The 16,149-nt window shown below is 36.4% G+C and overlaps 1 protein-coding gene across 2 annotated transcripts in view; it reads left to right on the top strand.

Moving 5' to 3' along the window:
* Window positions 1–16,149, top strand: part of unc-119 (unc-119 lipid binding chaperone) — a 167,677-nt gene that overhangs the window by 142,428 nt on the left and 9,100 nt on the right. For both annotated transcript variants that reach the window (XR_014132710.1, XM_081768778.1), the window contains exons 4-6: window positions 2,495–2,609; window positions 3,229–3,401; window positions 9,742–9,902. Coding sequence is in view for 1 of the 2 variants with exons in the window: in XM_081768778.1 (XP_081624904.1) it covers window positions 2,495–2,609; window positions 3,229–3,401; window positions 9,742–9,878 (425 nt within the window). In the remaining variant the exon portion in view is untranslated. The remainder of the gene's footprint in view (window positions 1–2,494; window positions 2,610–3,228; window positions 3,402–9,741; window positions 9,903–16,149) is intronic.

Raw genomic sequence — 16,149 nt, 5'->3', positions numbered from 1 at the left:
TAGTGCCCAATATCTATCGATAGGTCGATTTTGGGGCACATTTGGGGGGTTAATGTTTTTGGGAACATAGTTGATGTTGTTGTCCTCTAAAAGCTTGGTCACTGTACCCGCATAATGTGAAGTTGCCAGGTCTGGCCAAAATAATACATTACCCATGGTCCTCTTCTTCCCCAAAAATGGCAACAGGCGTTTCTTGATGCACTCTTCTCTCTATATATATCCTGGTTCATGGTACCGGTGGTAATGAATGGTTCGGACACATCACCGTCTTCTGAAATGGTTTGCCAAACCAAGTACGAGTATTTAGCTGGAAATTTCGTTTTTTGTTGCACTCGAGCTTCGTATGGCATAGCATGTACTGGAACTAAGCTATAGTACTCAGTACTGCTCATTTTGATGTACTGCTATTATTACACCCCCTCCCGTACAATTATTTGATAGTTCAAGGTTTCTGTCTTGACGAAAAACTTGATATGTTAATTGAAATTGGATATAACATTGTTTTATTAAATTGACACGATATTACCCTGATAATCTACTAGCTTCCATCAGAGAAGTAAGGGGGCAGTATACGGCGTATACTTACCTCAAATTTACGAGAAAAGGAGCCTCTCGTCTTTAATACGAGCGTTCCCTGATTCCATTCCCAGTTGGGACATTCGGTCAGAAAGGTATAAAAGCTTTTTCAGGCAAGCCATCCTGAGTAAGGTTATCCTCATACACACCAGGCAAATGCCGGGATGGTACCTAACATGCAGGTCCCAGGCTGCTTTTTTTCTTTTCCTCGGATGGTGTGATTGCCGAGGGATGTCATCCGTCATACGTGACGGGGTATAAAATGGCCACAGGTGCCGAAAGCCCAGAAATCTAATTCCTAACTCAACGAAGGAAGGAGCGTATACAGGTTAGATTTACACTAGATTCTTGAAAAGTGGCCTATGTATTCCCACCAAAAATTCGAGCATTACATCACTTGGCTTTCATAATAGGAAATCATTGCATAATTGTTGGAGACGCGTATACGAGGTGCACACCAAAAGTACGTGTCAGTATATTCTAAAGCCCACTTTTTGTCATTTCGTGAAAGCAACTGCGGCGTCGGAGACCTCTATCCTTCGTCTCTAAGCAGTGTAGGTTTTGTTTACTAGATAGCAGCAGTTGTCACAGTGTCTGAACAAGTAAGATGTGTTTCTGATACTGCCTGGGGACATGGAATTTTTGGTTGAAGAGCAACGGGTAATTATGAAATTCCTCACCGCAGCTAGACGTTGTTCTGCCGATATTCATCATCAATTGAAGGGTGTATGTGTGGTGATAGTGCTCTTGCAGAAAACACTGTTAGGAAGTAGGTGCGTGAGTTGAATGCGAAATATGAGCAGAGATTTTGACGTCAAAAAAAAAAAAAAAAAAAAATCAACTGAGACTATTACCCTGTTGAAAATTTCATCATGTAAGATAGGTATGTCACCATGCAGAAAATTTGAAATACACAGGAACTAATAATGGGAACAGTAAAACAAATAATTACGAACAACCTGGGTCTAAGGAAAGTTTCTTCTCTCTAGATCCCACGAATACTTAATGACGATCAAAAAGAGGCAAGGATTCGATCAAATATTGCAAATTTGACAGGCTCCAGGAGAGAGGGACGCAATTTCTTGGAAAGTGTTGATAATGGATGAATCACAGAATTCAAATTAGAAAAAAAAAATGAAGTCGATGCAGTGGAAACAACCCTTAAAAAATTCGTTAGGTGGCATCCAATGAAAAGATGCTGTACGCTTTCTTCTGGGATTCCCAGGGATTAATATTGTCCCACCCAGTTCCAAAAGGTCATACAATTACGGGCGGATATTTTCGTACTTTTGGATACAGAATTTTTACCAAAATTGACTGAATTGAATTGAATTTTTGCAAGTGGCAATTTCATCCTCCACATGGACTATGCACCGCCAGACAGTGCTAGTGTTCTGACCTTAGTCTTGGCCCTAACCACGTTACTGAACTTATACCATAACTATCCTTTTCACTAGATTTAGCCCTGAGTGGCTTCTGGTTGTTCCCAAACCTAACTTTCATGGACACCATTTAGCCAATTAATCATTCCTAGAAAATGCTATTTTCTAGTATCTGAAACATACCCCAAAGATGACTATGCCACATGCTAACACAAAATTGACGCAGTGATAGCAACTGTGTATCAATAAAGAGGAAGAGTTTGTTGAGAAATACACAGGTTAGTTCCCTGTATTTCCTTGTCCTTTTAAATTAGAACGAAATGGCACGTACTTTTGGTGTACAGCTCGTATATATGACTTTGGACATTATATGTCACAATTAGATTAGAAAAAAGATAATGCAGAATTTGCAGAATAACCCATTACTGTCTTTTAGTGCTTCAGCTAGCTACTTCCTGGTTTCGGTAGAATAATTTTATATAAAAATTTTCTATATATATAATTTAAAAAGTAACATGTTCTGTATGTAATTGTAGACTGCGAGGATGAAGAAGCAGACTCGGACCAAGAAGATTCAGATCCTAATGCTGGACGCTTCGTACGATACCAGTTTACGCCTCAGTTCCTCAAATTGAAGACAGTTGGCGCTACGTAAGTATTTCATTTATTTAAAAAAAAAAAAAAAAAAAAAAAAAAAAAGTGAACTATAACATAGTACAACCCCAGAATATTTAAATGTTTAAGTGGAAGCTATTGGTGTTGTCATGTTTGGTCTTAAAGCTGATTTAGACGGTTGCGATTTGTAGAAGATTTTTATGTCGACACTTGAACAGTCTCGGAGATTGGACCAGTGTTTTCTATCTTTGCGGGAATCTTCTCTTTGCTTGTTTTATTCTTTACACAAAGAGACACTCGAAAATTACGAGTGTTTGCTTTTGCTCCTTCAGTAGCATATTTTCTTGACTGGAAGAAGGAAAATTGACATGGCAGTTCAGTTGCTATCCAGAAAATAATTAGTTGCAAATTCAGTAAATGAAAAATTATGAGAAACCTAAGAGTACACGAAACCCCTGCTGTTTCATTTTTTTTAAATGCATTTATCCCATATAATCCGAACCTTCAAGAGCATTCGAAGTTCACAAATTGTCCAATCCTGAAGACATTTTGAGCCGCTGCAGTAGCAATATTCAATATAAATTTTATACATAGGTTAAATGTGTGTTTCTCTGTATACTCTTTAGATTTTATTGATCTTATTTCTGTTTCACAGGGTGGAATTCACGGTTGGAAACAAACCAGTGAACAAATTTCGGATGATCGAGCGTCACTTCTTTCGAGACAAGTTGTTGAAAAGCTTCGACTTCGAATTCGGATTTTGTATACCGAACAGTAAAAATACATGTGAACACATTTATGAATTTCCAGTGTTAAGTTCAGACCTAAGTAAGTAGTAATTGTTCTTAACTTACCACTTTACTAGTAAGTCAGTTTTTCTACATTTACTATAGTAAATTATCAGGTTGTCTAAAAACTATTGAGCGTTTGGAGGTCAAAATTGAGACTACATTTATTGCTATTTGAAAATAGCCTTATGAAACCACATATAAACCATCGAGTTCTGTGACCCTCTACCATTTTTCCAGCAACCTCGTAATCGTGTCGCTATGGGTCTTCTGTGGTTCCTAGTCAAAAAAAAAAAAAAAAAAAAAAAAAAAAAAAAAAAAAAACCTGTCACATGTGGATTTCAAAGGCCTTTTTTGAAACTAACTTAATACCATTCAGAGAGTTGTTCAGAGACAGAAATAAACAATGGCTTGACGGTACCAAGGCCAGTCTGCACAGTGAATGCATTAAAACCTCCCAGTCAAGTTTTCTCAATTTCTGATGGGTCGTTCAAGATGTATGCGATCTGACGTTGTAGAGATATATATACGACATCCTGTCTATCATTCCAAACTTCTTTTGAATTACTGTGTATACTCGCGCTAACTGTCGATAATACATGTGCAAGTCTATCATTCTGCTCGGCGGCAGAAACTCCTAATGCACGGTGGCCTTCGAATCCCGCCGAACGCACAGCATAACCTACCTGGATGTCAGTGGAATTTTCCTACAGACTGCGGAGCAACTTCTCCGTTTGATTATTTTTTTCGCACATTATTTGCTGTCCGAGGTTACCCACTTTTCACCATCGTAATCAACCGCTTCAGAAATGGTTCGTTACGTTTTAGTATAGATTCACAGATAGAAATTCAATCGAGTAAATGTTTTTGAGTCAATCATGTCGCACCCGAACATCGAGCTTGCAATTGTAGCCAGTTTTTCTCCAAATAGCTTAACTCTGTTTATGGATAGTTACGTCATTGGCACTGTCATGACTGCTTACGTGCGTACGCGCCTTTAGCTGGGAGACTCGGGTTCGATTCCCGGCGAATTCATGTGAGTCGAATTCCACGTTAATCAGTAGGTCCCGTCTCATATAGCCTTGCTGCTGACAGGGACATTAAACTCAAAATTAACTCAACCCGTGACTGCTTACGTGTCGATCTTGCTCGACTTTTGCCAGAATATCATCCACTTCTTTTGTGATTGGTTGCCGACTGGGAGGATCATCTTGGACATCGGAATATCCAGAACGAAAGTGACTGAACCATCTGTTGCTTGTTGCTTTCGATAACAGCACAAACTTTTTCACAGGCCTGCTTCGTATTTTCACCTTTATCGACATAAAATTTTCACCCATCTTCACTGCGCAATACGTTAAGTCTGATTTTAAGAATTCCAACATTTTTTGTATGTCTTAAGATTTTCAGCAATCAAATAACGTTATGCTTGACCCGCTGCGAGTTATATGCCTTGAGATTTGGACCAGTAATGTCATCTCGTGTGGAAAAGGCTCAATACTTTTAAATTACTTGATATATAGTATAGCAACACCTGAAAATATCCAAATGTAGAAAAGTTAAAATGTACGTACAAATACATAAGTAACTAGTATTTAATGTTAACTAACACTCACCTATAACAGTGGTGCCCACCACCCCCTTATGTCTATGACGCACCCCCCCCCCAATTGTCTATCCGTAGGTGTTCTTCCATGAAAAAAAAAAATCTTTTCGATTAATTTTACCCCCCTGATCAAACATATTTATATAGATTTTAACCCCCCCAAATATTTCAATGACGCAGTTTAAGTCATATCCCCCCCTTGTGGGCACCCCTGCCTATAATGTGCCCGGGAAGTCCTAAAAGTATTGCTGCATCCCTAGTATGATTTCAGCAACCAATTCTGTTACCTTCAAAGGGGCCTCAGTGGCTCAGTGGTAGAGCGTTCACTTCTGGTGCATAGGGTTCTTAGTTCGATCCCAGCTCGCACCATGTGAACTTTGTGGTGGACAAACACCGTGTGCGTGGGGTTTCTCAGGCTTTTCCCGTTTCCACCCACTGTCTTCATTCCACCATTTCATTCATTTCTCATCATCATCGTCTCCTTTAGCCTAGCCGGCATAACCGTGGGACGTAAAACTTAAATATTTCATTTCATTTTCATTTTTTTTCTGTTACCTTCAACAGCTACATAGCAAAGAAGAGCTTCGGCTCCACAAGTATATATATATATATATATATATATATATATATATATATATATATATATATATATATATATATATAGAGATAGATAGATAGATAGATAGATAGATAGATATAGATATAGATATAATATTGAAGTTAGCCTAAACTTTTTATTATTGTCTAGCTGTTGAAGGCAGCAGGATTGGTTGCTGAAACCATACCAGGAATATAACAATTCTTTTAGGATTTCCCGAGAAACATTATGGATAAGTGTTCATTAATCTTAACAAAATGTCTCAGATTGTATCTGTATTAGAGTATTTTTTAATACTTAAGGATCTTCTAAAAAGTGCAGAAAGTTTCAAACATTAATTCCTGATTTAGCATGTTGCGTTCTTCATGAGTTGTAAGTGTTGTGTTTAGAAAATGCAAGAATAACCTTTAAAGACATTAATAGGCCGTTGATTTGTAGGGGAAAGTCTTCTCTTTTAAATAAACGGGAATTTTAATTGTTTGATTTTATTGCTTTCTTCTTCAGCTCTTGTTTAGTGTCCGTTGATCTGTCGAAATGGATTTAAATTTTATCCTCATTTTATGTAGATTAAATACGTATTACTTAAGTGAAATTTTACTCTAAATATTAATATTCTGTATCACAGAATTTAATTTGCACGCCATAAGAGACATTTAAGGATGTCATTCGAAATAAATCAATTGAATGACATCCTTAAAATTAAGTCCACTTCAAAGAAAAGAAAGAAAACTTTTATATAAGTTATAAAACTCATATAAGTTACTGGGCTAAGAAATAAACAAAAACGGCACAGTAATTTGGCACATTTTATTTTTCAGAAGTACTTGTCTGAAAATCAGTAATTCTCAAATGTAAAGTGTATTGGTTATTTCTACTGTTTTATTTATTTATGTACTTGTAGATGTGTAGTTTTAGGTGCATTTTTTTTTAATAACTACGAACATATGCAATCCTGTTCAAAATTGTAAGTATCTGCATACTTGATGTTAGGGTGACACTTGCAGGTTCCAGTTCCTGGAAAGAAAATACGTACATATAAGTATCTGTGTTTTTTCCATGGCATTTTTTTCTTCTCGTTTCTTCTTTCTTTTTAAAGTTTAATCGTCTCAACAGAATTGTAAGAATTAGACCGAAAATTCAAGGCATTAATCTAATTCAGAGGGATATTTTTTTTAATGTTCGTAATGAGCATTACTTATTAGAAAAATTACATTTATTTTGACATACTTTTCTGGAAAGTATCGATAACTAATTTAGTATAACCCAGTGAATATTTACCTCAATTGGTGCTTGCGAGATTCACAGTTTATTTTAAAAAAGGAAATTTTAACGGATGAACACAGCTTTAGAACAAAATTATGCTACAAAATTATAACATGGCATATACACTGAGTGGACAAAAAATAAAAAAAAAAAAGTAGACACACCTAGCAGGTGAAAAGAAGTTCGTAGCAATGCAAGTAGACTCCTGTGTCAGTGTCATTAATGTGTTTGGTGCCGATGCTATGAGTAAGCGAAAGACTTGACCTATTTTGAAAGGGATATGAATGTCGGTGTCCGACTGGTGAGTACAATCATTTCCAAAAATGAAGCATCGTCAGAATTTCCAAAGGCAACAGTTTCTTATGTGCATCATGAATGAATGAGGAGCATAACATTTCCAGCAGTAAATCGCTTTCTGAGCGTAAAACAAGAGCGGAGGAGAGGACTCGAAAGTAACTGGTTAGAATTGTAAATTCAAATAGGAGAGCTACAAAAGCATAACTAAGAGTTGATTTCAGTACTGGCAACCCAACACCCGTATCAGCACCTCTTACCAAATATAGCACGAATAAGTCTTCTGATAACTGTTGGACATACGAACGTAACAAACATCGCCTATAGCTTGCCAAGGATCACTGAGATTGGACAGTGAAAAAGAATCGTATAGGTCTATGAACTCTGTTTCATTTAGTTCCATGCTAATGGATGTGTTAGGGATTGGCAAAACAAGAGTGCATGGATCCTCAATGTCACGTGTCGCACGTGTAGGATGATGGGAGGGGATTGTTTTGTCGGGGTGAATTAGGTCTCCTAACAACTGTTGATAGTCATATAAACGTTAGGGATTATTTGCAACGTGTTTGTCATCATGTACACTCCGTCATGCAACTGGCATTTCCAGCGGGATACGAATTTTTCCAGAACGACAATGCTTCATGCCAGTTAACTGGTGTCATATCTGTTTAGAATAATAACCTTGAAAACGACACCTGGTCCTTGTAACTTTGTTATTGAAACGAATCAATACAGTTCTGCAAACAGAAAAGAACCCACAAGATAATAGAGGTAGGAACCTCTTAATTTTTCGCACACAGTGTATGTACTACAATGGTGCGTCGTAATTCAAACGCTTCTGCCTTAAAATGTTCCGGAGTTTGAACGCAAAATTCTTGCCCGGAGTCTAAGTTCAAACGAAGTACAACAGATGATAAAGTTGATTAGTGTTTGAAGTTTAGTAAAAATTTCTAAGTGATAAGTTCATTGGAAATAATAATAAACTGAAACAGTTTTAAGATGACAGCCCAAATTTCAGCTAAAATCGGTCGTCTTATTCAATAATTCACGAAGCACTTTAAATCAGGGTGTAAAACTGAATAATGGAAGGGGGGAAGGGAGGTAGACCTATCCTTGAGATCCCCGAAATTGGTTCCATTTGTGGAATGTGTCAATCAATTTCTGAAAATTTCTAGAGTTGCAATTTTGCACACGGATGCACTTTCATTTCATTAAAAAAAAAAAAAAAAAAACTTGCCGAAGAAGAGTTGGTCTGTTGCGAACTCCCTACAAGCATTGGAAACTTTGATATGCGTGAAGACTTACTTCTTCCACAGAACTGGCAGGACATCAAATATTTCTATGAAATTTTTTCACTTTGCAAACACCTATTCCATCAGCTGAGGTTATTAACATTACTTGTCTCTTCATGTAATAAAATAAATTTCAACAAGTATTAAATACAAAAATCTGTATTTGTTGTAAAGTGGTCATCTGAGAGAGGGTGTAATATCTTTCTCTAGAAAAAAATAAGTGGTTGTCGGTCGGGAGGAGAGGTAATCGGCATAAAGAGGAATCGAGTACTTTTGCTTTAATAGAAATATAATTCCGAGATAAAGAGGTGGTCATCCGGAGAGGTTTTACTATATCACGCTGTATTTGTATTAATTTATTTTGTACCATTCAAAATGCGAAAATTTCTTTTGGAGACACGGGCGCCAAGGGATGTATTTCTAAATGGTAACCGTAAAGAATTGTTATGTTTGAGCCAGAAGACAAAATGGTACCCTGATAAGGCAGTAGGAACCAGGATTATCAACTGGTTCAATGACAGGATGTTGGATTATTTAAAAACATCCAATGTAGTCGTCAACGCCAAACTACATGAAAAAAATTCTCCGCAGAAAAATAGCAATGTAAACCGATACCTTCCGCTTCAGTCAGGAAGCAGAAAAAGTACACTTAATAACAGGAGCATAGCCTTTGTTTCATCATTATTATACTTACAGGTAGAGTTATTTTCGTGTATTTAAAACATTTTACTATTATATTGTGTTGTCATAACCAAATTGTTGTACAATAATAAAGTTGGAAACATTCTATGTTCTTACGTGTATTATAGAAGTAGATAAAATTCAAAATCTCACACACACACATTTGATTGACATTTTTTGGGTATGAGAACGAATGACACTCAATGCTTCTTATATAAATCTTGATTCGAACTTCGAACAATTTGACGTTCAAACTTACTCCTGGAGTAAAGCAAGTACGAACTACGATGGATCACTGTATTTACAGCTTAACTTTTTAAAAGTACTTCGGAACATTTGAAAGTGACAAAGATACTTGTGTGTTCTGGCAGTTTATATGTCATTAAGTTTTACTTAACTCATTTGCCGAATTGCCGTAAATTGCAAGTGGTTTCTTTCTTCCTGGTGTTAAGCAATTTCAAATCTCACATTAACTTCAGGGTAGAAATGATATCTCGTTTTGAAAGTACCATAATCTGTAACGTCATTTGATATACATAAGTTAACATTACCACTCTTTTTTTCTTTCTTTTAATAATTAAAACAGCAGTAATTGCCTTAAGATTGTCAGTAATACTTACAAATAGTCGTTGTTTTCCTTTTCTAGTTAAAGAGATGATTAATCATCCGTTTGAAACACGCTCTGATAGTTTCTACTTCGTAGACGATCATTTGATAATGCATAACAAGGCAGATTATGCATTTGACGGAGGATTGCAGAAGATGCAACACATAGGAAAGTAAGCTGCATTCGTGTATAAGGTTAAAGTAAGTATTACTCCTTTTGTTGAGTGGTTTACATATTTTAGTTTTAAGTTCCCATTTCGGTCAACATGATGAAAATTCATAATAATAATTTAAAAAAGACTTATAAATGGAATCTGCGATCAGATTCACGCTCGTACGATCACAAAAGAAGAGTGACAGAAAGAGTCAATTGGAAGGGAAATTCGTCATGAATGTTGCCTCTCGCCAACGTTACTTAATGTACGTGTATCTAGAAGAGATAGTGAAAAATGAAATGAAATCTGTAAGTTTTACGTCCCACGGTTATGCCGGTTAGGCTAAAGGAGACGGTGATTATGAGAAATGAATGAAATGGTGGAATGAAGAAAAGGGGAGGAAACGGGAGAGCCCACGAACACGGTGTTTGTCCACCACAAAGTCCACATGGCGCGAGCTGTGATCGAACCAGACCCCAAGCGCTCTACCACTGAGCCACCGCGCCCCCTGAAGAGATAGTGAGGAGAAACAACGTAATGAAGGCGATCTTTCTGTAGAAAGTACGATAATTAGGTATACGGTTTGCAGATGAAATGCCGCTTGTTGCGGAGTCTGAAAAGAAAATGAAATAAAATTAGATAACTTAAGGAAAAAGTATGAGAAATATGGGATGAAAATAAACAATAGAAAGAATAGTGGTTGGAATGAAGCTGTTGGTATCAAATATAGAAATAGGAGAGAAAGTAAAACAGGTGACAAGGTTTGGAAACCTTGGTAGTATTATTAGTGAGGACATGGAGTGGCTGGCTCATTCCACGTCAAATCACCCAGACCATGTCACCCACCAATTCAGATTTTAATGAAACTTCGTGTACTTGTTAACACTACTAAGGTATGAAGACCTGTAAAAAATTTTCTTCCGAAATCCTAATAGTTCGTGAGAAATACGAGACCAAAGTTTCAGAATTTCAGGCATCCCGGTTGTTCTCGAGGCCATCTAATATTTCGTAGAGCTTAATACAAAAATTCATATCTCAGTATCTAAGCAATGTATCACATGGAAATTTCTACCTGAGGTTTATATATAAGTCTGTAGAGCTAATAATAAAAATAATTTTAAAAAATCAAGATTGCTGTACATTAAGGGTGAAAAATGCACCCTTGCACTTCAAAATAGTTAATTTTTTGTGTAAATTTCTAATTTTACATAATGCGCATTATCGCTGTGAGGCGGACCAATTACCTTGCCGCTTTTTTTAATTGAACCTTAAGGTATGTTCTAAGAGACTGTAAAATAAAATTAGTGGTTTTTTGAATGATTCGGTTAGTAATTCTCATTTAACCCTTCAAGGCTAACGCGCCAGCTTTTCGTGTCATCTGTAAAGTGTTATTGCTATTGATGCAAGCAAAATATTGGCACATTATTGCTCGATTCAGTCACTCAGGTCTCAAGTAATCACTAAGTATACGTGTTGTTTGTGTTGAAGTGTGTGGGGGTTCAGAGAAGCGGGATAACCAGGCTAGAAACATTCATTCTCGAAATTTTATAGTTTTTTTTTTTTTTTTGTTTTCCGAACTATTAATATAATCAAAGTGAATTTAATGTTAAAATTGAATTAATTTTCCAAATCTACAGTCCATTATCTTTCAAATAAAGCAGAAATGAAGGTTATATAACAGTCAGGGGGAAGCCAGTGCCAGATAGAAGTCCTGCCAACCAAACTTAACCTAACCGCACAAACTAAAGTACAAGCTTTTAGTCATAATGCAGTTTTGTATGACTTGAAGAATATACATTTATTTAATATAGTTGTTGATATATGTATCTATAGTGTCAAAGATCTTACGTTCGTAGTTGTTAAATATACAGGGTGTCTCAAAAGTCCCCTGACATAGAGTAACTGTCATTATTATAGTTACAACAAAATGTAAGAGGAAAAACAGTTTCCAAATATGAAATTTTCAATCTAAAGGGAAGGATTTTTTTTTTTTTTTAAATCGGACTAGCTGTTTGGGCTGTGCACTCTTTATGCGCCCAATGTTAAAAGAAAATGCAACGTTGCCATTAATAGAGGAGCTGGGGGAGGTGGATCAATTTTGTGAAAGTATGGTGAATAGGGGTCATGTTTTAAATGGGGGCTGGCCATCGACACGTTAGCATAAAAGACAGTAACTTCATTCACTTATGTTGTGGGTCCAGGTAAATGGCAATGTTGCATTTTCATTTAACATTGGGTACATAAAGAGTGTACAGTCCAAACGCCTAGTTTGATTTAAAAAATTCCTTCACTTTAGATTGAAAACATCATATTTGGAGAAGATTTTCCCTCTTACATTTTGTTGTAACTCTGATAATAATTGAGTTACCCTATGTCAGGGGACTTTTGAGACATCCTGTACATAAGGACAAATGTTCGTTTCATGAGCACCCGAATAAAATACTTTCTCCATCTGAAGTTCTAAACTCTGTTATTTTTAGAGTTATTGTGTAGCTTTCAGTATTTGAGACGAAGTAAGATTGACCGAATTTGCAACTGTGAGAGGGGAGTAAATTTCATTTCTCCATCTCAGAACTTTTAGCTGTGAATGTACACGATGTATAATAAGCTATCAAATCTAATACAGAACTGGTTACGGATTGAAAATCGTTTAGTTAACGCGAACATGCAAGTTGTGTCTTGAACTACCAAGCTGACGTGAAAAATCTTGTCTGAGCAATGCGAGTAGGAACATGTCTAATCTTGCCTGATTCTGCATTGTAGCCGTACAGTAACTTGTTCATTTCGGTTTCAGCTGTGGTTCTGTGCAGATGTTTATGTCGTGTTGAGTGCTTAAGACTGAATACTTATTGGGGTTGTTGCAAGATAGTGTTGTTCATCCTGTCAAGTGATAATTTGGCCTACAACGATATCGCGAAGTGAATTAGAACAGTGCAATGTAGGAAAGGAAACTAAAAGTGAATGCCACAAAAACAGCTATACACGGGTGGTCAAATTGCATTGTATTATCAGTGCATCCGAGAAAGATTTGTTATCCCAAAGGAGTGGAATCAGTTCTGATTTGTTAACTAGTGTTTGTGAACATAATAAAACATATTACTTGAAGTATGAACATTATCAGACAAGTTGTTTTGATCCATTTAATTGCCACAAAAAAACAATCACTGAGGCTTTGAGAAAAGTATGTGTTGATTTTGCTAATGAAATTAATAAAAACATCGACTCTGTAAAGGCTATTCCTGGACAAAAGATATGTGGTAATTCCAGAAACAAACTTGGGATTTCCTTTAAATGCAAAGACGTGGGCGGATTTAGTGAGCACGACGTATCTGTTTTAGAAGAATCCGTCGCAAAAAACGAAACTGTAGAGCATCTTAATGTTTCACTTACGGCATTAGGGGAGTCACTTCTAAAATTCCATGCCATTCCGTCACACAGCAAGCCTGCATATGCTAAAAGAAAGCTTGACTCAGCAAGTTCTGCTCTGAAAAGTAAAATAAGCAAAGTTGTGGGAAAAGAGTTTGTCTCTAAACAAGATTCTTGTGAAATTTCAAAAGATGTGAAACAAAAGGCTCATGATATGGATAAACTTCTTGATTTAATAAAGGCCAAACTCCAAGGTAAAATCACTAGAAGAGAAAAAGTACAACTGTTAACTTTAGTGCCCTCATCTTGGAGCAGGAAACAGATTGTCGATGAATTTAATGTGAGTGAATATGCCGTCCGGCAAGCAAGGGAAGTTCTGAAGAATAAAGGAATTTTAGCTATTCCTGAATTGAGAAAGGGAAAACAGCTGAGTGAAGATACAATTCAAATAGTAAAGAATTTCTACGTTGATGATGAATATTCCAGAATTCTACCTGGAAAAACAGTGAGTATTTCAAAAAATGTGCATATGGAGAAGCGATTATTACTTGAGAATTTAAAAGAATTATACTCCTCATTTAAACATCAACATCCCAACATTAAAATTGGATTTTCTAAATTTTGCACGCTACGTCCTAAGTGGTGTGTATTAGCAGGTTCTGCTGGGACACATTCCGTGTGCGTGTGTGTGTGTGTACAATACATCAAGACGTTATTCTCCTACTGCATGCATGTCATATAGAAGAGACATATCAAGGCTTGATCCATCACCTGGTTTGTTCTGTGTACAGTCGGGATTGCATGCTGAGGCATTGTTACGAGTATCCTTCCAGTGAAAATTTGAGGCAGCTTCTGATTGCAAAATTCGAGAATTTTGATCCTGGGGAGGAAGTAACATATTACCAGTGGGTATCAACGGACAGAACAGAATTGGTGAAAAGTACTGTCACACTGGATGAGTATGTGACAATTTTGATACGGAAGCTTGAAAAGCTTGTGCCACATTCATTTATTTTCAAAGCACAGTCACATTTCTTAAAGGACAGAAAGAAAAATCTTGAGCCAAAGACAGCCGTCGTTCTGATGGACTTCAGTGAAAATTATTCCTACATAATTCAAGACGAAGTTCAAGGGTATCACTGGTCTACTGATTCCTGTCTGTGCGAACGTGGAATTTGGGCGAAAGAACCACTTGGAAAGAAGAAAATACTCAGAAAATGTTTTGCGTAGAGTATTTTACTCTACGAGACGAATACATGGACATTATACAAAAGCGACCGAAATGACTGTTGGCTTTCGAAATATGGGTGTGGAGAAGAATGGAGAGAATTAGCCTGGTCGAACGGGAAACAAATCAGGAAATGCTAGAAATAGTAGACGAGAAAAAATAATTTTAGATGTAATTAAAAAGAGGGAGAGAAACTGTTTTTGACATTCTGGGAAGGAATTGTATCATGTGACACGTGGTAGAAGGTATCGTGGAAGGAAAAAGAGGAAAGGGATGAAACAGGGTGCAAGATGATATTGAAAGGAAAATGGCTGCGTTAAGACTATAATGTTAGCTGAAGACTTAATACATGGAAGTTTCAGTTCGAGACAAATGATCTGCCAATAATGGCAAAATACCTATAATGATAATAATGTATTACTCTTCCTCTTTCCATATGTAGTATTCATTTCTTGATAGTCTTTCGAGTGATCTAAACTAATAAGATAAATGGAAGAAACATACACCATATCCTCTATATGGTACGAATTCAATAAACTGCAGAGTGAAAAATGTGCAACTTAGACCAAGTATCGAATCCAGTGCTACGACTAGGTTGTGCGTTATCCAATCTACTCTCTGACTACCCATACTTACACTCGTGAAGTCGGTGTTTAGGCATTCAGACTACCTGGACTGTACCACAACTCTTCTTGTACTCGACAATCCAGTCTCTGTAATAATGAACACCTATGGCATTTAAAGTAATATTTATTAAACTAAACTAAATTCGTTTTTCAAAACATTGTACAGTAATTATTCTCATTATGAAAAAAATTGATGGAAGTTATTTTCAACAGTTGCTACTGTTCAACAGTGATTGGTTGGATTTGATTTTAGCGTCACTTTTCAGCACCGAGGCTATTTGGTACGTGGACCTATAGTTTAAGGTGAAATCTGAACACGGTAATGCATTCCAATTTAAATGATCTCCCACTCGCATTACGGGAAACGAACTCGTTCAACAATGAGAAAATTAATTGATTTTGTCATTTTTGTTAACATTGTCTTTTATGATCTTTAGAATTACCTATTTCACAAAGTATAAGACGCACTTCAATTTGGGGGATTTTTTCTGTAAAAACAAACAAATAAATAAATAACATTTCTTCAAAGTAACCAATATATATAATATAAAAGCATAGAAACAATGGGATGCATATTAACGACTGTTTAAAAGGAACAGTCCTCGGCACCATTAATACTCAGTAACGTGCAATTCTTGTACACAGTTTTGGGGTACTACTTACTCCTTTATCTGTGTCGGTAGTGAAGTTTTGCTGCTAAACAAGTTACATTGATAAGGAATCTCTCATCTAGTTAATCCTGACAGCAATCTAATTTGTAAGATGAAGTTTTCCTATATTGCTTTCTGTGCGTAAGTATAAAGTAATCAAGAGGAAGGAGAAGTCATAATTCAGGTTAAGTAATAAAATGTAAATTGTTATAAGTTACTGTAATATGTAATCGCGACATACTTTATAATGCTGTTACACTTGTAAACCCAGGATACTTTTCACTAGAACGTAGATTTTCGTAGAAAGGATTCGAAGTCATGCTAAGAATAACATCTATATGTGCAGAAAATTGTCCTCAATAAGAGTAATTACTTTCACTGGTCCTCCCAAACGACGCATTTAACCGCTGTTGTATCCAGGTT

The sequence above is a fragment of the Thermobia domestica genome, chromosome 8, assembly GCF_964235325.1.
Source record: "Thermobia domestica chromosome 8, izTheDome1.hap1.1, whole genome shotgun sequence".
NCBI classification, from domain to species: Eukaryota; Metazoa; Arthropoda; class Insecta; order Zygentoma; family Lepismatidae; genus Thermobia; species Thermobia domestica.
Note: the sequence above shows the minus strand (reverse complement) of the source record. Positions and strands in the feature narration are given on the sequence as shown.